At 37.7% G+C, this 20,641-nt stretch overlaps 3 protein-coding genes across 3 annotated transcripts; 2 read left to right on the top strand and 1 right to left on the bottom strand.

Moving 5' to 3' along the window:
* The first annotated feature begins 3,009 nt into the window (after positions 1-3,009).
* Positions 3,010-12,466, top strand: LOC107762319 (uncharacterized). The gene is made up of 14 exons (XM_016580664.2): positions 3,010-3,254; positions 4,816-4,917; positions 5,226-5,360; positions 5,459-5,649; positions 5,917-6,138; positions 6,372-6,464; positions 6,588-6,626; positions 7,280-7,369; positions 7,471-7,573; positions 7,729-7,809; positions 9,626-9,702; positions 10,085-10,165; positions 11,309-11,400; positions 11,853-12,466. The coding sequence occupies exons 1-14, from the start codon at positions 3,203-3,205 to the stop codon at positions 11,977-11,979; spliced, it is 1,485 nt and encodes a 494-aa protein (XP_016436150.1). The 5' UTR covers positions 3,010-3,202; the 3' UTR covers positions 11,980-12,466.
* A 773-nt stretch (positions 12,467-13,239) lies between these two features.
* On the top strand, positions 13,240-14,105 carry LOC107762322 (uncharacterized). Its single transcript, XM_016580668.2, has one exon. The coding sequence runs from the start codon at positions 13,331-13,333 to the stop codon at positions 13,898-13,900; it is 570 nt and encodes a 189-aa protein (XP_016436154.1). The 5' UTR covers positions 13,240-13,330; the 3' UTR covers positions 13,901-14,105.
* A 2,528-nt stretch (positions 14,106-16,633) lies between these two features.
* On the bottom strand, positions 16,634-19,872 carry LOC107762320 (stearoyl-[acyl-carrier-protein] 9-desaturase, chloroplastic-like). The gene is made up of 3 exons (XM_016580665.2): positions 19,649-19,872; positions 17,863-18,367; positions 16,634-17,325 (listed from the first exon to the last, which is right to left on the bottom strand). The coding sequence occupies exons 1-3, from the start codon at positions 19,771-19,773 to the stop codon at positions 16,765-16,767; spliced, it is 1,191 nt and encodes a 396-aa protein (XP_016436151.1). The 5' UTR covers positions 19,774-19,872; the 3' UTR covers positions 16,634-16,764.
* Positions 19,873-20,641: the final 769 nt, after the last annotated feature.

Raw genomic sequence — 20,641 nt, forward strand, 5'->3', positions numbered from 1 at the left:
GTTAACATCGGCTCATGTCGCATCAATCAGAACTATGTCGTCAGTGAACAACATACACTATGGCACCTCACCTTAAATATGGTGAGTTAGCTCGTCCATCACTAGGGCATATAAGAACAGGCTGAGCGCCGAACTTGGTGTAACCCCATAATAACTGGAAAATGCTCTGAGTCGCCTCTTACTGTCCTAACTCGAGTCTTAGCCCCATCATACATGTCCTTAATCGCCCTAATGTAGGCAACCGACACACCTTTTGCCTCCAAGCATCTCCAAAGAACCTCTCTAGGAACTTTGTCATACGCTTTCTCCATATCAATAAACACCATGTGCAGATCCTTCTTGCTCTCCCTGTACTGTATTACCAACCTTTTAATAAAGTGTATAGCTTCAGTAGTAGAACGACTTGACATGAACCCAAACTTGTTGTCGGATATAGATACTGTCCTCCTCACCCTCACTTCAACCATCCTTTCCCAAACTCTCACGGTATGACTCAGTAATTTGATACCCTTATAATTGTTACAACTCTGGATATCACCTTTGTTCTTGTACAACAGAACCACCATACTCTACCTTCATTCATCCGGCATCCTCTTCATCCTAACAATAACATTAAACAACCTAGTCAGCCACTCCAAGCCTGCTCTACCCACACACTTCCAAAATTTAATCGGAATTTCGTCTGGCCCGGTCGCTCTGCCCCTACTCATCTTACGTATAACTCCTACCACCTCCTCAACCTCGATGCGCTTGCAGTACCCAAGTCATGGTGACTCTCGGAATGCTCCAGTTCACCTAGCACAATATGCTGATCTCCTTCTTTATTCAGAAGTTTATGAAAGTAAGTCTGTCATCTCCTCTTAATCTGGGCATCTCCCTTCAATACTCTACCATCCTAGTCTTTGATGCACCTCACTTGGTCCAAATCCTAAGCCTTCATCTCTCTCGTCTTGGCCAGCTGGAATAACTTCTTCTACCCACCTTTTCCCTAGTTCTTCGTACATACGACCAAAAGCCGCAGTTTTAGCCTCCGTGATCGCCAGCTTAGCCTCCTTCCTAGATACCTTATACCTCTCCATGTACACTCACCTCTCCTCCTCACCTATGCTTCCTACTAACTTTAGGTACGCCACCTTCTTCACTTCTACTTTACCTTGGACCACTTCATTCCACCACCAGTCTCCTTTGATGCACCTGCTCTTCCAAGCTCCTATAGCCGACAACCGCCCCTCCAACTCCTGAGCTTTATCCTTAGTCAAGGTTCCCCACCTAATTCTCGATCGTCCTCGGACAGACCTTTTCTTCCTCTTTAACATAATACCAACGTCCATCACCAAGAGACTATGTTGCATAGAGAATGATCATGAAAAGCTTTTACGACATAGAGTATAGGGTGAAGAAATACTAATTAGAAGATGTCCGATAATTGTGTATATAGATAGTCGGTAGATGTCTTAAACGCATAGATCAACTAGATGATGCAGTTGGTGGACAAAATTTACTAGCGATAGTAATTTGTGGGATGTAGCTCATGAAGCGGACGTGGAAGTAAGGCTTAATATACAAGTTAATATGAAGAGAGGAAGTTTCAAGTTTCGGGACAATAATCCAAGGTTATGGGAGATTGACGATGATATCATCTATCGTATTGGGACGCGATGGATGAAATGGAGGCTCGCATTTGATATCTTGTGTGATAAAAATGTATCACAGATGCTTAAAAGTAAGTTCTATAGAGTGGTTGTTAGGCCGACTATATTAGATGAGGTAGAGTGTTCAGTCAAGAGTTTGCATGTCTATAAGTCGAAAGTAGCGAAAATGAGGATGCTGAGATAAATGTGTGGACATACTAGGAGAGATAACAGGACAAGGCGGAAGCGGACCCCGTGGTGGACAGTTTGAGCATGTAAAGAGGAGAGGTTCAGATGCCCTAGTGAGAATGTGTGCGATGTTTGCCTTGGTGGATTTGAGGAGAGGTAAAGGAAGGCCAAAAAAGTATTAGGTAAAGTTAATAAGGCATGCCATGGTACATCTGCAGCTTGCCGAGGACGTGGATCTTGATAAGAAGGTGCGGAAGTCGAAAACTAGGGTAAAAAGCTAGTAGGTAGTCGAACGCTTATCCTTTTCTTACATGTAGTATCAATTGTATTCTCTTACTTTCTTATAATTAGATCTTTACTAATGTCAGTTATTTCTTTTACTTTTATTTTGCTGATGTTGGCACTACCTTGTGTTTCGTCTTTTCCATGACTTTTTTACTACTATATTTCGTTTAATAATGATGTGACTATGCTTTTCCCAAGCAGAGGGTCTATCGAAAACAATATCTCTATCTTCACAAGGTAGGGGTAACACTACATACACATTACCCTTCTCAAACTTCACTTATGAAATCACATTTATTGTTGTTATTGACGGTAATTTGTGTATCATATATTCTTTTGTAACATTATAATAAAACAATCGTGGTGGATTAGTGTAACAATTAACACTTCATGGTAGTATGTCTAAAAGCAATAGATGACCCTTTATTACTCACAGAAGTCCCAAATAACGTCCAAAGGTGAAATTTCCTTCAAATGCCCTTGTTATTCCCTCAACCAACAATCTTACTACATACTCCATTTTTACTTCATTTTATACGTTTTCATCACCGTTTGAGTTTAAGTTAACAATGTTTTCATTGTACCACCAAGAATCTGGTGTGATAAATATGATTTCTTTCGTACTTAAACTAGAGGTTTCGGTGGGATCCCGAATAATGCAAAAAACAATTCTAATATAGAAAGCTTTCTCTTTTAATGGACCTTACACGATGTAAATTCAAATTATTCGAACTAATGATCCTGGATGCCAAATGTTTATACCAAAAAAAGTTTCATTTATTATGATTTTTAAAATAGTTTTAGATTTTTTCAGTAATATAATATTCAACTATATAATTTATTTTTGTGAAATTCCTTCATTCTTTTATTTTTAAAATGAAATGAAAATGAGTGTATTTAATTTGAATGAATTCCCAACTCCAAATCCATATTGCTATTGGCCCATAAAACCTATTCTGGACAATTCGCACCGGTTTAAAAGATCCGAACCGAATTTGCCCGTAACCTTTTTCTGCAATTGCTTCTCTGTATAGACGACGAAGAGGGCCTCAGCAGCACAAAGAAGAAACTTCTAGAAACTGAAACAAACAAATTCAATGGCATCAATTGATGCCTCTGAAAATCATCCTTCTCAACAGTATAACATTGGTTAGTTATAATTTTGAATTTTAAATTGCAGTTGCAGATATTGCTCTTCTGTTCATTAATAGTTAGGAGAACTTTGTTGTCCTCTTCAAATTCATCAATATTTTCGAAAATTATTGCTTTTTTTTTTTTTAAAAGAAAGGTTATTAAATAAAAGCTACAAATATTGGAAGCAAGAACGTAGGTGGAAATATTGGTGAAGATTATGTTTAATATTACTATCTCGTCATAGAACAGGAGGATCAAGTATAGATATTCCTTTTAGGTTTTACTTTTTTTTTTAATTCTGTAACTGTACTGGAAAAAAATTCTGTAATTGTGAAATCCCCGAGGGCCAGTGACACGAAGCGCCGGCGCTTCTTAGAGGCGGAACCAGGATTTTAGAACGACCTCAAGTGCTAATAGCAGGGTTCTAAAGTTAATATTTGTACCTATTTTATAAATTTCTTTACATAAATACACTCATTGAACAAAAGCTACTGGGTTCCGTCAAACCCGTAGCCCCAGAGCCCTCTATCTTTTTCCACTACTATTGATGCAGGAAGAAAACCACTATAAATAGGTATCTCTACGAGTAAGAATGAGTATATGATTAACTCAAATACATTGACTCGACAATAGTTGACCACGCAGGGAAGTGACTAATGAGGGGTAACTTAGCTTATGCCAGGTTGAAAGCTTCCTTTTACTTTAATTTAGGTTTCTCTCATTAAATTGGGTAATATATTAATTCACATAATATCTTGAATGATTGAGAAGAAGAAAAGGTTGTCACACAATCGCTTGAAAGATTCTTTTTTGGGGGGGATCCAACTAGTAGTAATTTCTATTAGGTTGTACATTTTATGTTTCCATACTGTGGCATCCTTGTAATACGAGACTTCTATCTGTAACAGGATTTGAACCTGTGACTTGCGCCTAATTCACACATCACAATTTCTTATTTCCTTTTAGATTTTACAATCTTTAACTTTTTATAACCGGGAAATTCCCGAGGCTACGTCTAAAACCTGGTGGATAATGGGCTTGTCCCTCTGCCTTTCTGCAGTTAAATATCAGTTTTTTGTCTGCTACATGGTTTGAACACGTTACGTGCGCCTAACTCACACATCTCAAGCTGGCTCTTACCACTGTCCCGCTTGGGAGCTTTCCTTAGGTTTTACAATCTCATGTGACTTGTGTTTCAATATTTTCAAGTTCTGAGTTTGCAAAGCAGTTGTTAATTTTTTTCAAGATGTCTGTTTTTTTGGCTGATGTTGCAACAAAAGTTACTTTACTTTATTAAGACTTCCAAACACAGTTTTTCGAATCTTTCGAAAATTTAGAAACTAGTTTTTGAGTTTTCATGATATGCTGGTTTCATGCTGCCTCTCCTGTTTTTTTGGGGGTGCGGGGGGTGGGGGGTGGGGTGGGGGGTGGGGGGGGGGGTTCTTGGTGGTGAGGATGCATTATGTTTGGATTCTGGAAATATGCATACTAGGTACTTCATAGGGTAAAGAAGGAGAAGTTTGATTGTTTCCTTAAAAAAAAAAGGTGAAGTTTGATTTTTGGATTTCTGTTGTAGGTGAAGGCAACAGTAGTTTATATACGACTTCTGGATTGGGTTGGTATGTGCTTGCACAAGACCAACAGCAGTTAGGCCCATATACGATACCTGAATTGCGTGGTGAGTTTCTAAAATTCCGCTGTTCAGTGAGTAGATACATTTTACATTGCTCTCCTTGAATGACTTTTGATGGAGATGGACTGTAGTTTTCTTTGTTTAAATTGGAGGAATTCATCTTTGATAGCTTTCTTCTTTTGTATAGGTGTTCATTGAGTTCTGAATGCTTTATGCCTCTCCTTTTTTGCTGTCTTTGTTGCTTTTAGTTTTAAAAGTTTCAGGTGTAAACTATCAGCCTTTATCTTGAACAATTGTATTCATCTGTAGATGGTCTTAGGAGATTTTAAAGCTTGTTTACTTGACGTCGACAGAGCACTACTCTGCTGGATACCTACTGGAGAATACACTTGTATGGTCAGAAGGAAGGAGTGATTGGCAACCACTTTGCTCGATTCCTGGATTGCTAACTGATGTACCTGAGCAGAGCATTGATGGTACAAATTCAGGTGAAGGATTTGGTCGCTTAAGAAATGAACATGCAGAAATGTAATAACTTAATACTATGTCGCATTTGGCTGAAACACCTGTTACTTGTTTTCTGCAGTTCCTTTGACCTCTAATGATCCATTGGATGAGTATGAAAAGTTTCAAAAGGAAGTGAAAGAGGCGGAGGATGAGCAAGCAGTTGATGAGGAACAAAGACCTTCAACTCCTCCAGATGGTGAAGAGGAGTTCACTGATGATGATGGAACTAGGTACAAGTGGGATAAAGCTCTTAAAGTTTGGGTACCTCAGGTAGTATATTACTTCTAGCTGTCTTCTTTGTTCCTTCGCTCCTCAGAAATTTAGCTTTGTAACATAAAACAAGTTTGTGATCACATCTAAAACATAAGCTTTTTTTTGTTAATCTGATAATTATTGCTTGATGCTGCATTGCTATTATTATTCTTTATCATTCTTTCCAAAAAAAAAAGGAAGAAAGAGAACATCTTGTGACTTGTACTTCTGTACCTTTTCTCTGTTGTGCTTTGAAAGCTGTCTTGATAAAATGAGGTTCTATAGGAAGATCCAACCGAGAAAAATGAGTATGGTCTAGAAGATATGACTTACGCTGAAGAAGAGGAACTTTTTCCAACTTTGCCCGCTGACGATTCTTCTGGAAATGAGAACAAGAACATGGATAACATTGAAGCTGATAAGACTGCTAGAGATTCAGCTGAAACCACAGCGGCGACAGAAAATGGCAAGAGAAAACTGCCTGAAACAGATGATTCTGAAAAGAAGGTTACTCACTCTGTAACTTTTATTTTTCTCCAGGTCAAAGGCTACTCTGGCTTTTTGTTTCTTGGTTGTCTGGATTCAGGTCTCATTTGCTGTCTTCTTCTTTTGGGATAAAAAGATTGTAAACTATAATTGATTGCTTTTTCCTCTTAGATGAGCAGGCATTATTCCATGTGCAATCTCTTTTTTTTTTAAATACATATCATTCACACCTTTCTTTTCTACTGCCTGTGCAGGAAGCGAATAAACCTCCAGATAGCTGGTTCGAATTAAAAGTCAATACTCATGTCTATATTACAGGATTGCCAGAAGATGTCACTGTTGACGAGGTAGTTAGCAATTTTGTTACTGACCTAACTGAAGGAATCCTTTTGTTTGTTCCTGTATATCTCTGAGCAGCGCAGCATCCTTGGCTTCTTTATTATGCTACACTAATGTTGAGATCATTGCAGGTGGTTGAAGTCTTTTCAAAGTGCGGGATCATAAAGGAGGTGCGAAACTTCTGTTTTTACCTTATATATTCATGAAAATTTGATTCTGAAGATTGTTGTGGCCACATCTAGTCTATCAAGGTCATTTTAATTTATTTTCTGCTTAGGATATTACCTGTATTTTGGCAAAAGATGCATTGCAGGTTGTTTTCTTTTGTTACTTTGGCTTCACTTTCACTAGCCCAGAGACTCATTATGAATATGCAAATGAAGATTGTCTCATGATTGGTGATCAAACAATTCTCATTAACTAACTTATGGGCAAGCTCTCAAGGCCTAAAGACACCACAGAGTAATTTAATACGTCCCCAACTGATAACCCTGATATTTAGATGCTGAATTACTTTTAAACTTATTTCTCTTCCTTGGTTAGTTTGTTTTGCTTGGCTCACTTGACTGCTGTTTTTCTCCATAGACTATTTTAGTTATTGACATATTATATGTTTTAAATGGATCTGAATCCGTCTTATATGCACCATTATGGTGATTGTTGCACTGCACGACTTAAAGGAAAAGGCAATCTTCTTCAATAAGTTTATTTGGAGCTTTTTGGTTGTCAAATTGTGATCTTTTGACATTGGTTATAAGGTATTCAAAGTTTGGTCGCTACATAACAGTATACAATTTATGATGATCTATTATAAAAATTATAGGATCCAGAAACACAAAAGCCTCGAGTGAAGATTTATTTTGACAAAGAAACTGGAAGGAAGAAGGGCGATGCACTTGTTACATACCTTAAGGTAATGGTTCCTTTCTAAAGTACAAACCATGACTTTTGGAGTTCTTTATTGTAATTGTTATCCATGTTTTTTATCTTTATTGGGTAACCTTTGTGCATTAGGAACCTTCAGTTGATCTAGCCATTAAAATTTTGGATGGCGCACCTTTACGCCCAGGTGACAAAATCCCTATGACAGTTACACAAGCAAAGTTTGAGCAAAAAGGTAAATAGTCAGATGTTCTTTTGGTGCATTGCAAATTGTACTTGGTGATTAGTCTTGCTATTACATTAACCAAATAAAGCATCGGTCATCTTTGTATTTATAGTCACTTGAATGCCTTATTGTTTCCTTTGAATAAACCTTTATTGACTTCGCAGGGGAAAGGTTCATACCCAAGAATGTGGACAAGAAGAAGAAGAAGAAACTCCAAAAAGTTGAGCATAAGATGCTTGGCTGGGGTATGTCTTTTACCTGTCTTTTATTTATAAGCTGGTCTTATGCCACAATATTACCTTTCCAGGTTACTTTTGATTCAAAGAAACGGTTTGGTTATCGAGATCCTGAAATGCTCTTTTATTCATATGTTTGCATTACTGTTGCTGCAGTTTTCATATCTGTGTAAATGAATCTTCTTTCCATTCCAGTTTGCTCTGTGTGAGTTTTGGTTTTGATAAGTTTGGAATAAGTTAGCGACTGAAACCAGCATTTCAGTTTTGCAGCAGCTGAACTGACAATCATTTCTTATTTCTTAATTGGTTACACATATTGTTATCCAAAACGTCCATCATAACCTGTTTGGTTATAGTCCTCAATCAGTCCGGAAGTTTTTTAATTTGCATTATGTTGTGGCTCTTCTTGGATAGCGAACATGTTACTAACAGTTTGCTGCAGTAGCATCCTGTTCTATTTCTCTGTTGCATCCTAACTTGCCACTGGTTGCTCAATTAGCCTCTGGAAAGTGCATGATAGACTTACATAATCAGCACCCATGTCTTCTCATTATAGGTCATTGATTCCTCCTATCTCTACACCCTTAGCCTGAAATTTCCAGCCACCGAGTTCTATCACACATGCACCCTGACAAACTCCTTCCCGGATTAATCTTACATAATCAGCATCCTTGTCTTCTCATTCTAGGTCATTGTCTCCTCCTATCGCTACACCCCTAGCCTGAAATTTCCAGCGACCGAGTTTTATCGCACATGCACCCTGACAAACTCCTTCCCAGATAAATGCCTTTCCTACTCTTCATGTTTGTCCTTACATGCAGAGACAGTAAATCTGCACCTCAAGCAACCCCCTTATTTATTTCATTTGTCTTCAAATTCAGCTTCTCTCCTTCATCCTTGCGAGGTGCACTATTTGTCGGACCTCGCTCCATTCAGAAGACTGAATAGTCATGAATTCATGATCTTATGTTTTTGAGCTAATTCAAGCTTAAAGGTAAAAGAACAAAAACGTAAAGAGAGAAGGATCAGTTCTTGCCTTTACATCTGTATTTGTATATCAAAAGAGTGGTATAGAGCATCTTCTATCAGCTTATACATAGTAATCTTCTTTGCTGTGTGGGTGGCGCCGTGGGGGTGCCAATGGGGTTTATGCGAATAATTAGACACTGGCTTTGGAGTTAAAGATCATTGAGCTTTCAAGTCAGCTTCTTATTTGTACCTAGAATTTTTTCTGAGTATGGAAAATTATAAGTTGACTCTTGAGAGATATTAAAGTGTAGGCAGAATGAAGCTGATAAAAGGCATAGTGAATTTTGAAAGAAATTTTACTGTGAAGAAATGGACTTTGGTACTCAACCCCGAAAGCTAGGTCAAAAGGTGAAGATTGTCCAAGACCATATAAGGAGACCATAACTTGTATCCTCCACCAATGTGGGACAGTTAACACCTCCCCTCACACAAAAAACTGGACATATGGAGTGTGGACAACATAACATGGTGGGTAAACCAAGAATAGGAATGAGTTTGGCTCTGATACCATGTGAAGAAATGGACCTTGGGCCTAAATCCCAAAAGCTAGCTCAAGAGGTGAGGATTGCCTAAGACTGTACAAGGAGACAACAACACATTTCCTCCACCAATGTGGACTCTTAACATTTATTGATCTTCTTTGTTGCTTCTCAATTATTATTGATTCTTCTTCTATCTCTAATTTGAAACTCGGTTTATGCTAAGATATTATCAGTTAAATCAATGAATGGCTACAGCATATATTTTCCTTTTTTCCTTGTCCCCTCTTAATTTTCTTTATTACTGGTGGTATCAGGTGGTCGGGATGACGCAAAGATATTGGTCCCAGCTACTGTTTTGCTTCGCTACATGTTCACACCAGCTGAATTGCGGGTAATGTTTCTATGTGGATACTCATTTTCTGTAACCTTTCAATTTCGGTCTGACTGGAACAGTAAATTGTACTCAAAGTGTTAACAGATGAATTGCAGTTGCCAAATTGCCATACCTTTGTAAACTGTTGGCATATCAATGCTGATACTGGTAAACATAACATAGTAATAAGCAGTTGCAGCATATATTAATCACTATGAAGTGGAGGCATTTACTCTGAAGTTCCAGTTATTTTGTTCAGGAAGCTGTCTTGCTACTGTTTTTACCAACATGTAGTTTACTCTAGTTTTGCTACTAGTTGAATCCTTGAGTGTGAGATTTACCTATTAGTTATTGTTTCTGAGCCGCCGTTCAGCTAATGCACTTGAAATCTTGTCAATAGGAGGATGAGAATTTATGCTCCGAACTACAGCAGGACGTCCAAGAAGAGTGTTCAAAGTTTGGCCCAGTGGACTTAGTAAAGGTATTGCCTGTTCTGCGGTTTCTGGATTTTATAATATTGCTTATTTATGTTGTGATATATAAGCTATATGCTCTACTAGGAGATGAGTTATTGATGTGAGTTTGTCGACCAATATAGGGTGATATGTGCGCCTTCTGAGTTTGTTGAATTTCTAAATTATGTGGTTCTGTGCGAAGCTGTTTTGCTCTTTTCACCTGTCGGTAAAGTAGGAATTCTGGGCCTTCAAGATTATAAGTACCTTTTATAATCTTAGAACAACAATTTGCAGTAAAGATCAGAGTCGAAATGCTCATCTGTTCCATAAATTTGCCAGGATTGGTTGCTTGCTTCTTGTTGCACTTCTACATTTGTGCAGTTGATTGAAGGTGGGCCTTGATGCTTCCTTGCATCTAGTACCCTCTACATAAGCAACTACTATGCTCCGAAGGAATAGTTACAGTGCATTGCCTGCTTGTTAAATGTTAAATTGGAATCTTTGTCAATGGATATATGCGTTTTAAATCCAGCCTAAGCTTCAGTTCTCCGAATAGCACATAAATAAGCACAACTGATTATTCTAAGCAGCTATTCAACGTAGAAATTGTCTCGTTGTGCATCTGTTCTTTTTCTGCTGATGTCTGGGACTTCTTCTATGGTCGTATTGCGCTATTTATACTGGAGATTTTTTGAGCGGTTACTCCTGCTTCGACACTCCCATTTCGAGTGGGTACAAATTGTGGTTGTTTATTTCCGCATGTAGTTCTTTTTACCTGCCAGTCTGCCGGTGACCGTGACTTCCTTCCCCTTTGTGGCATGTGGAACTCAAGGAGTTGAGGGATTTTATGTGGAGTGGTTTTCCTGTTTTCATACTCCTATCCTAAGAGTAGGAGTGGAAAGTTCAAATAGATTATTTACCAGAGTTAGACAAACAAATATTTGAGTAGTCATTTGAAATATGAGAAAATCATGGTTAGTTTACCACATAAAGATTAAGATCATAAAAACTAGTAAAAATTTGGTTAGTATCCTCGCAAAGTTTGCGATTTAGGGAAAGGAGTCAAAAAAATCAGGACAGAAAATGAAATATGTCTAACTAATGGATTGAAAAAGATATTGCAGTAGGATTCCGGTGGTTTTATCTCATTCATTGGCTTGCTTTTGCAGGTGTGCGAAAATCATCCACAAGGGGTTGTTTTGGTCAAATTTAAGGATAGGAGGGATGCACATAGGTGCACTGAGGCGATGAATGGACGCTGGTAAGTGATTGCATCTGAAACTTTTGTTATCTCATGCAGACTGTATTGTAGTTCTTTACCCGAGTCTTATTATTCCTTCTATTCTATTTATATGACACACTTCCCTTTTTAGTTTATTCCCAACCTTTCTATATTTTGGAACTCTTTAATTTTAAGTTTTTTGCGCTTAGTGTGATATATGCTCTTGCAGCCACAAAAATGTTTTAACACCACAAGTTCCAATTGCACTTTTGGTGTGTAGAGAGTCTTTCTTTCTTAAACTCTCCGCCAAATACACAACCATATAAAATGTAAGATGGAGTATAAACAAGCATGTAATATTGCTTATCTCGTGAAGTTGCTTTTCTGTATAGACAGCAGACTAATCAGCATCTCTGAGAGCTTGAACTTTGTTCCATTATTGTCCTTGTTTTTGTTTCCCTCATCTGATTTGTATTCGTTTATTGTAACAGGTTTGCTGGTCGGCAAATCCATGCTAGTGAGGATGATGGATCTGTTAACCATGCTTTAGTCCGAGATATAGATGAAGAAACTGATAGATTAGAGAAGTTTGGAGCTGAACTCGAAGCTGATTCATAGATGTGCTTCTCCATGTGGAAATAGTAGCAACACTTATTTTTGCTTGCTGTACAATCCATGCCTCTATGCACTCTTTGAATAGGAATTCGTTCTGAAGGATCCTGGCTATTGTATTTTGGCGGGTCTCTGAGATCTTGCAAAAAGATTTTCATGGATGTGATAGGAGTTGAGGTCGCCGCATGCCAACTATATTTGTAATTGCAAGTAATGGGTTATCTCCTAGTTTTCTCTGGAGTACATGTGACATGATCAATTGAAATGAGAGTAGAAATTTCTCTAGTGCTTGACTTTTGTTTTCAGAATGTGACTTGCTCTGTAATTATTGTAGCTGCAAAAATTTGTTCGCCGATCGCTCTTCTCTGTTTTTGTCGCTGAAACTCCTTGTAATTGTCGATTCTCTTTGTTCTCTCCCATTCCTCTCACCAGTATCAAAACTGGATTTGTCTGGTATACTTTTGCAAAGAAATGTACTACTGTTATGTTTAAATTGTGGAATTCTGGCAGGGTACTTGAAGTTACATGCTTATTTAGGGCTCGTTTGGTACGCGAGATAAGGTGTCATAAGGTAAGGATTATACCATCAACCAAACATGATATAAATTTAATCCCAGACATATCCCACCTTATCCCATCCAACTTGGGATTATTTTATCTCACCTCCAAGGTGGGATAAATTAGTCCAAGGATTATAATCTCTGGATAATTTAGTTCGCGTACCAAACAACTTCCACAGCACAACCTGTGTATGGGCAGGAGGATCTTGTGGATCACTTTCTTGGTTTGGCTATATGTATCCGGCATTCGAAATTAGTTTGCTTGACTAATTCGAATTTGTGCCGTGTAAATTCATTTTTAGTGAAAATGTTACCTACAAAGAGTTTATTCATTCTCGTGGTTCGAACTTGACGTTTCTACTTTAAGGTAAAGTGTTTTTAGCCAAGTGATAACATAATTTTCATACTGACTACTGAAAATTGGAAAGTACCCTCTCTTTTTTCATCTTATATTGTATTTTATCCTTTTTAATCAAACTCCAAAAGTAATGAATATAGGATATTTTGACTTTGAAAATGATTTCCCGTTGCTCCTCATCAGCTTAGCTGTAAGCCTGTAACACCTCAAACATTTTCTGTTTTTGTATTCTCTTTCCCACACAACGGTCATATTCCCATCAAAGTCACAAATATGACCGTTACACCTCCCCCCCCCCCCCTACCCAAACAAAAACCTCCCTTCTCCTCACCTTATATACCAAAACTCCCTTAATCTCAGTCCTCAGTTCACTTACAAAAACTTCATCTACAAAAAATAATCCTTTCTTGAACGTCATCTCTATAATCGAAAAAGGAAAATGGGCTTCACTAGTTATGCAGAAATATCTGAATCCCTTTATCGTACTCGCAAATTCTTCCTTATATGCAACTACATTCTTCTTGGAGCAGCTTCCAGCTGCATCTTCTTGACCCTTTCTCTTCGTCTTATCCCTTCGCTCTGCGGATTTTTTCTCATTCTTCTCCACATTTTCACAATTGGGGGCGCAGTCTTTGGCTGCGCAGCCGTTTCCACTTCCTCGGGAACTGGAAAATGGTATGGACCCCACATGGTTTCAACTGTTTTAACTGCCATTTTACAGGGGTCTGTTTTTGTGCTGATTTTTACAAGAACGGGTGATTTTCTTGGAAAGTTGAAGTCTTATGTTAGGGAAGAAGATGGTGAGATGATTTTGAGATTGGGTGGTGGATTGTGTGCTTTGATATTTTGCTTTGAGTGGGTTGTGCTTACACTTGCATTTTTCTTGAAATATTATTCTTATGTGGAAGGTGATGGTAATGTTGTTGGTGGATCAATTGCTATGAAAAGAAGTGCTAAGGTTCAAGATGAAGAAGATATCAAGAATTGGCCATGGCCTTTTCAAGTCTAAGTAGTAATATAAATTGGTCTTTTCTTTTGTGGGGGGAGGGGGGGGGGTTAAAGCTATTATATCATAGCTTAAATTATTTGTTTATTTGGGTTTTCTTCTTTTGTTTTGTTTGTTTGAGTTGTGTTCTTTGATGGTTCATCATATACATATGAGTATGTTATTTTGTAATGAGGAAATTGGAAATGCAATTGTTTTTTTGCTATTATCTTCTATACTATTTTACTTTATGGTTGATTTGGGAGTCAATATTTTCACAGGTGAAAAGATAAAAATCACACAAAAAAATGTTGTAGTAATATTGAATTGTTAATTGTTACTTAGTAATCCCAACCAGCAACAAAAATTTTGACTCGTGTAAAAAGAAATTCTCTGACAAATCTGTCTAGAAATGACCCTTGCTCTATTTTCTAATTTTTTGTCAAATTAGTTTGGAACCCTCCTATAATTAGACTTGTGCCACTAGGATGGCAAGTAGAATTTTCCTAGGCAAACTCTATACACCATATGAATTGCTTTTAGCTGAAGTTGGACTCTTGTGCCAATAAATTAAATATGCTTCAAAAATAGCTACTGTGAGCCCATGGATGTCGCTAAGAGTCACGAATACATGATGTGTGAGTTAGGCACACGTTACAATAAACTCTATCGCAAGCTTGAAATTTGTCTAAAAATGACCCTTGCTCTATTTTCTAATTTTTTGTCAAATTAGTTTGGACCTCCTATAATTAAGACTTGTGCCACTAGGATGGCAAGTAGAATTTTCCTAGGAAAACTCTATACATCATATGAATTGCTTTTAGCTGAAGTTGGACTCTTGTGCCAATAAATTAATATGCTTGTGAGCCCATGGATGTCGCTAAGAGTCACGAATACATGATGTGTGAGTTAGGCACACGTTACAATAAACTCTATCGCAAGCTTGAAATCTGTCTAGAAATGACCCTTGCTCTATTTTCTAATTTTTTGTCAAATTAGTTTGGACCTCCTATAATTAGACTTGTGCCACTAGGATGGCAAGTAGAATTTTCCTAGGCAAACTCTATACACCACATGAATTGCTTTTAGCTGAAGTTGGACTCTTGTGCCAATAAATTAATATGCTTCAAAAATAGCTACTGTGAGCCCATGGATGTCGCTAAGAGTCACGAATACATGATGTGTAAGTTAGGCACACGTTACAATGAACTCTATCGCAAGCTTGAAATCTGTCTAGAAATGACCCTTGCTCTATTTTCTAATTTTTTGTCAAATTAGTTTGGACCTCCTATAATTAGACTTGTGCCACTAGGATGGCAAGTAGAATTTTCCTAGGCAAACTCTATACACCACATGAATTGCTTTTAGCTGAAGTTGGACTCTTGTGCCAATAAATTAATATGCTTCAAAAATAGCTACTGTGAGCCCATGGATGTCGCTAAGAGTCACGAATACATGATGTGTGAGTTAGGCACACGTTACAATAAACTCTATCGCAAGCTTGAAATCTGTCTAGAAATGACCTTTGCTCTATTTTCTAATTTTTTGTCAAATTAGTTTGGACCTCCTATAATTAGACTTGTGCCACTAGGATGGCAAGTAGAATTTTCCTAGGCAAACTCTATACACCACATGAATTGCTTTTAGCTGAAGTTGGACTCTTGTGCCAATAAATTAATATGCTTGTGAGCCCATGGATGTCGCTAAGAGTCACGAATACATGATGTGTGAGTTAGGCACACGTTACAATAAACTCTATCGCAAGCTTGAAATCTGTCTAGAAATGACCCTTGCTCTATTTTCTAATTTTTTGTCAAATTAGTTTGGACCTCCTATAATTAGACTTGTGCCACTAGGATGGCAAGTAGAATTTTCCTAGGCAAACTCTATACACCACAAGATGTGTGAGTTAGGCACACGTTACAATGAACTCTATCGCAAGCTTGAAATCTGTCTAGAAATGACCCTTGCTCTATTTTCTAATTTTTTGTCAAATTAGTTTGGACCTCCTATAATTAGACTTGTGCCACTAGGATGGCAAGTAGAATTTTCCTAGGCAAACTCTATACACCACATGAATTGCTTTTAGCTGAAGTTGGACTCTTGTGCCAATAAATTAATATGCTTCAAAAATAGCTACTCGTTACAATGAACTCTATCGCAAGCTTGAAATCTATCTAGAAATGACCCTTGCTCTATTTTTTAATTTTTTGTCAAATTAGTTTGGACCTCCTATAATTAGACTTGTGCCACTAGGATGGCAAGTAGAATTTTCCTAGGCAAACTCTATACACCACATGAATTGCTTTTAGCTGAAGTTGGACTCTTGTGCCAATAAATTAATATGCTTCAAAAATACCTATTGTGAGCCCATGAATGTCGCTAAGAGTCACGAATACATGATGTGTGAGTTAGGCACACGTTACAATGAACTCTATCGCAAGCTTGATATTCAAGTAGAGAAGGATAGATCTAGCGGATGTGTGAGAGTTAGGCTCACAACACTAGAATATGATATGTGAGTTAGGCGCATCACGTATATGAACTCTGCCGCATAATTAATATTTAAGTGTAGAATGATAGAAAGGCAACACATTATCCACCGAGTTTCATGCTCCGAGCAAAATTTATCATCAAATATTCTTATATATGCCCACATAACATTTGATTTATCAATCTATCAAGTCATAACCAATACATAATAAAGGGGTATCTTATGCTGAAAATTGAAAAGGGGAAAGTAAATAAAAAGCAAAAGAAAAACCAAGACTCTACTTGAGTAGCTTTGACTCCATTGCATTTCCTAAACAAAGGATGACAGATTACAGATTTTATAACATACCCTCAAATTACTTAACATTTCTATGTTACCTTCCAACACAATGCATTCATATCTTAATCTCTTTGTCAAAAATCCAGCTGAAAGGAACAGGACTCCACTGCTTCGCCCTTGCTTGTGCTCTCTCCTCCAACTTCCTAATTCGCGGAGCCAATCCACATACGTAATCTTGTGCTTTGCGTCCTTCACTAGAAAGACCGGTCAGCTTTTCCACTTCCCATCTCGCCACCAGAAATTCCAGAATATCAGCATAGTCCTTGGCTGTGTATACGCCAATCCGTTGAGCTACAGCAGAGAAGTGTTCGAAGAGGTTCTCGTCCCAACCATCATACATTAGATGAGCTGGCATTGAGATTTTCTTCTTCATCATGTCGCCAATAGCCAATATGGCGCCATCTGGATCAACCTCAAGTAGCTTCTCAACGATTTTGGTATATGCAGTTTCATGGCGCTTCTCGTCTGCAGCAATTGTACCACATATTTGCGCTAGCTTCGTATCGCCATGCTCCTTGGCGAGCCGAGCTGTGTTTCCATGTGAAACAAAGGTAGCCCTTTCTTGAAAAGAAGTGTAGATAAAACCCAGATATGGGTTGTTTTCCGTGCGAGGATCCTGGAAATATAAGAGTGTAGTAAAGTGCATGAAGTACGAACCGAATTAACAATAACAACAATAATAACCCAGTGTAATCTCACAAGTAGAGTCTAGTAGGGTAGCGTGTACGCAGCCTTACCCCTACCTTGCGATGCGAAGGTAGAGAGGCGGTTTCCGATAGACCTCTAGCGGGATCCAGGTCTATGGAAGGGTCGGACCAGAAGAGTCTATTGTATGCAGCCTTACCCTACATTTCTGTAAGACACTGTTTCCACGGATCGAACTCGTAACCTCCTGATCACATGGTGCAACAACTTTACCAGTTACGCCAAGACTCCCCTTCCACAAATTCAATATCAACATTTCTATTCATAGAGAGTGAAAGTTAGAAACATGTACCTCAAGAAACCTGTTTTTTAAATGATGTTTATGATTAAACACCACATGAAAACTTTGGTATTTAATCCTGTAAACTTTTACTAACATATTTTCATCCTCATTTTGAAACTTAAATTGTTGTTTATATGATAGCGTAAGTTCAGGTAACAATCTTACCATTCCTGAACCAATCAGGTACTGAACAGTCGTTTCAATTTGCTTCATATCAACTCTTCCAGAAAGATAAAGATATTTGTTGAGAAGATCACCGTGTCTATTTTCCTCGGCTGTCCACGCCCGAGTCCAAATAGCCCACGAAGTTAGGCTCGCGCCAGTTTCATCACGAACGCCATCCAACGTGTTTATCATGGTCTGATAAGTTGGAAGCGCCTCCTCTGTGATCATATCCCCGACTAATACAACAAAATAGTCATCGGGAATTTCCTTACACCTTTCCCTTAACTCCTTGACCTGCTCGTCGAATCCCTCAGAGGCGGGATCAGGAAGAAAATCACTTGGCTGCCAACATTTCTCAACAGGCTTTAGGTGAACCAAGATATTCTTTTCAGCCCAATCGTTCAGAGAGTCAAAGATTTCGCGCTTTTCTGGTGGCATGGAATGGGTTACTTGAACATGCACCTCTCGCGGAGGAGTGAACGGTTTCTTCACATTTCGAACTTCCCTACAATTAGTAGAAGCAGACTTAGGGTTAAAAACAAATCAATTTCAAGACCTCATAAGCTATTTAAAAAAAAGGGCTGCCCGGTTCACTAAGTTACCGCTATGCGCGGAGTCTGGGAAAGACCGGACCACAAGGGTCTATTGTACGCAGCCTTGCCCTGCATTTCTGCAAGAGGTTGTTTCCACAGCTCGAACCCGTGACCTCCTTGTCATATGGAGGCAACTTTACCGGTTACGCCAAGGCTCCCCTTACCTCATAAGTTATAACTAAAAGGATAATTTCACAGAGATAGTGGCATACTACTAAAGCAATGCTCAAGTTAGCTTTTAACAACTGAAATAGTACATGAGATATAAGTGACAGTCAATTCCATAACAACTAAAACACAAAGCACCATGGTCAGACCCAATTTTCAACTACACTTGGTGAAATTTACAATTCTTGAAAAAGGGAAGGAACACCCCCCCCCCCCCCACCCACACACACACACAAAAAAAAACTACTACCAAGAAAGATTTTCCTGTGTGTGTGCACGCGCGTGTATTGACTCAGTTAAAATCAACAAAATCTAAAGCATGACTAAGCTTAAGGAACCAAAAAATTACAAAAAATAATTATTGGAGTTATTTAAAACAAACATAGGATATAGAAAAATTCACACATACATATATACAAAAATCAAAACCACATTAGATTTCATTGTTATCACAACATGCACTGCCTATTAAAAATACATATTAAAGGCAACAAAATGAAATCTTTGAGTTGATTAATAAATTTCAAGAAATCAACCAGGCCATGAATGCCATGCAACAAACAAAGCAATTACGCATAAAAAAGTAAAACAGGTCACGATTTTCCAATTCTGAAAAGGTGAATTTTTAATTAAACTTTTTCTTAAAAAGACCTTCCTTAACATCCATCACCATACCTGATGAAATAACCGAGGTGTATGCAAACTGGCCCGAACACAACACCGGTCACGAGAAAAAAAAATTACAATCATAAACACACAAAAAAATATGCGATGTGATTTTCATTATTTAATCATTTTCAATAATTGATAACCAAAATATTTCCATGATAAAGATATTTCAATTTCCTTCATATGAAATGCACCCAATGTAGCTAAAAATCAAGTCATAAACACTAATTCTTGAAACAAACAAAAAAAAACATAAATAAAAAAAAAATGACCCCACTTCCCAAAAACCATATTTTGAGACACCCATTTGCTTAAAAATTAAAAAAAATAAAAATAAAAATAAAAATAAAACTCACACAGAAGGTTGATGATGATGAAGTGTTGAAGCCATGAAAACTCTATGATGAGATCTGAGTGAAGAAGCATTATGAAAAGGTTGCATTTGGGATTGAAAAGCTGCTGCATTGAGTTTCAGTGCCATTTCAAGAAATTCACCTCGTTTATTTCGCCTGTTTTTTTACGTCCGTGATCAGTTCTATACACTTTGTATGTAGGAGAAAGAAGTGAAAGGTGGAGAGAGACAAACGGATCATATCATATATATAAGGCTTTGTAAGTTAAGAAAATGCCAAGTGGAAATGATGAAATTTTAATTTAATGTTTTTTTTCTTTTTCTACAAACTGGGAGTCTTTAATAACTATGGGCGTATGAGTTTTAACTAATAACCATGGGCGTGTTAGATTCTGTATTACATTAGATTTTAGGTGGTATTGGTAGAGAAATTTTCTTTCATTTGTCGTTATAAGTTTCACCGTCTTAGTTTTCTGTTGGTAGTAGATTTTTATGATTAATCACTTTATTGTCTTGTTATTTTATTCTACTTTTATATGACTTTTTGATATTGTCCATTCTTGCCTATATTTTTATGAACAAGGTAGGGGTAAGGTCCGCATACACACTATCCTATGACTTTTTGATATTGTCCATTCTTGCCTATATTTTTATGAACAAGGTAGGGGTAAGGTCCGCATACACACTATCCTCCCCTGACCCCTTGATGTAGGATAATACTATGTATGTTGTTGTTGCCGCCGTTATTGTGCAATAACCATTACGCTTCAATCTCAAGTTAGGAAACGGTTTATGTTTTTTAGTAACTAAAATATATCCGTTTACAAGTTTGTGCAACAACTATAACACCTTAATCTCAAACAAAGAAAACTATTACATCTTAATCTCAAACAAAAAGGAATATCGAAGGCTACGCCGCTTTTTCCTCAAACGTTTGCCAATCCAAAGAGGTAAATGGAAGTAGTCCTCTAGATTAGCATAATTTTAAATTGTCCAA

This window comes from Nicotiana tabacum, chromosome 11, assembly GCF_000715075.1.
Source record: "Nicotiana tabacum cultivar K326 chromosome 11, ASM71507v2, whole genome shotgun sequence".
In the NCBI taxonomy this organism is placed as follows: Eukaryota; Viridiplantae; Streptophyta; class Magnoliopsida; order Solanales; family Solanaceae; genus Nicotiana; species Nicotiana tabacum.

What these genes read in the sequence shown, in the direction of transcription:
- LOC107762319 (XM_016580664.2), top strand. Translation starts at nt 3,203, where the DNA reads ATGGCATCAATTGATGCCTCTGAAAATCATCCTTCTCAACAGTATAAC. An exon ending in CAGATGATTCTGAAAAGAAG is followed by an intron (nt 6,139 to 6,371) that starts GTTACTCACTCT and finishes CTGCCTGTGCAG; the next exon opens with GAAGCGAATAAACCTCCAGA. An exon ending in GCCCAGTGGACTTAGTAAAG is followed by an intron (nt 10,166 to 11,308) that starts GTATTGCCTGTT and finishes TTGCTTTTGCAG; the next exon opens with GTGTGCGAAAATCATCCACA.
- LOC107762322 (XM_016580668.2), top strand. Translation starts at nt 13,331, where the DNA reads ATGGGCTTCACTAGTTATGCAGAAATATCTGAATCCCTTTATCGTACT.
- LOC107762320 (XM_016580665.2), bottom strand. Translation starts at nt 19,773, where the DNA reads ATGGCACTGAAACTCAATGCAGCAGCTTTTCAATCCCAAATGCAACCT. An exon ending in CATCATCATCAACCTTCTGT is followed by an intron (nt 18,368 to 19,648) that starts GTGAGTTTTATT and finishes TACTAATTGTAG; the next exon opens with GGAAGTTCGAAATGTGAAGA. An exon ending in ACCTGATTGGTTCAGGAATG is followed by an intron (nt 17,326 to 17,862) that starts GTAAGATTGTTA and finishes TTATATTTCCAG; the next exon opens with GATCCTCGCACGGAAAACAA.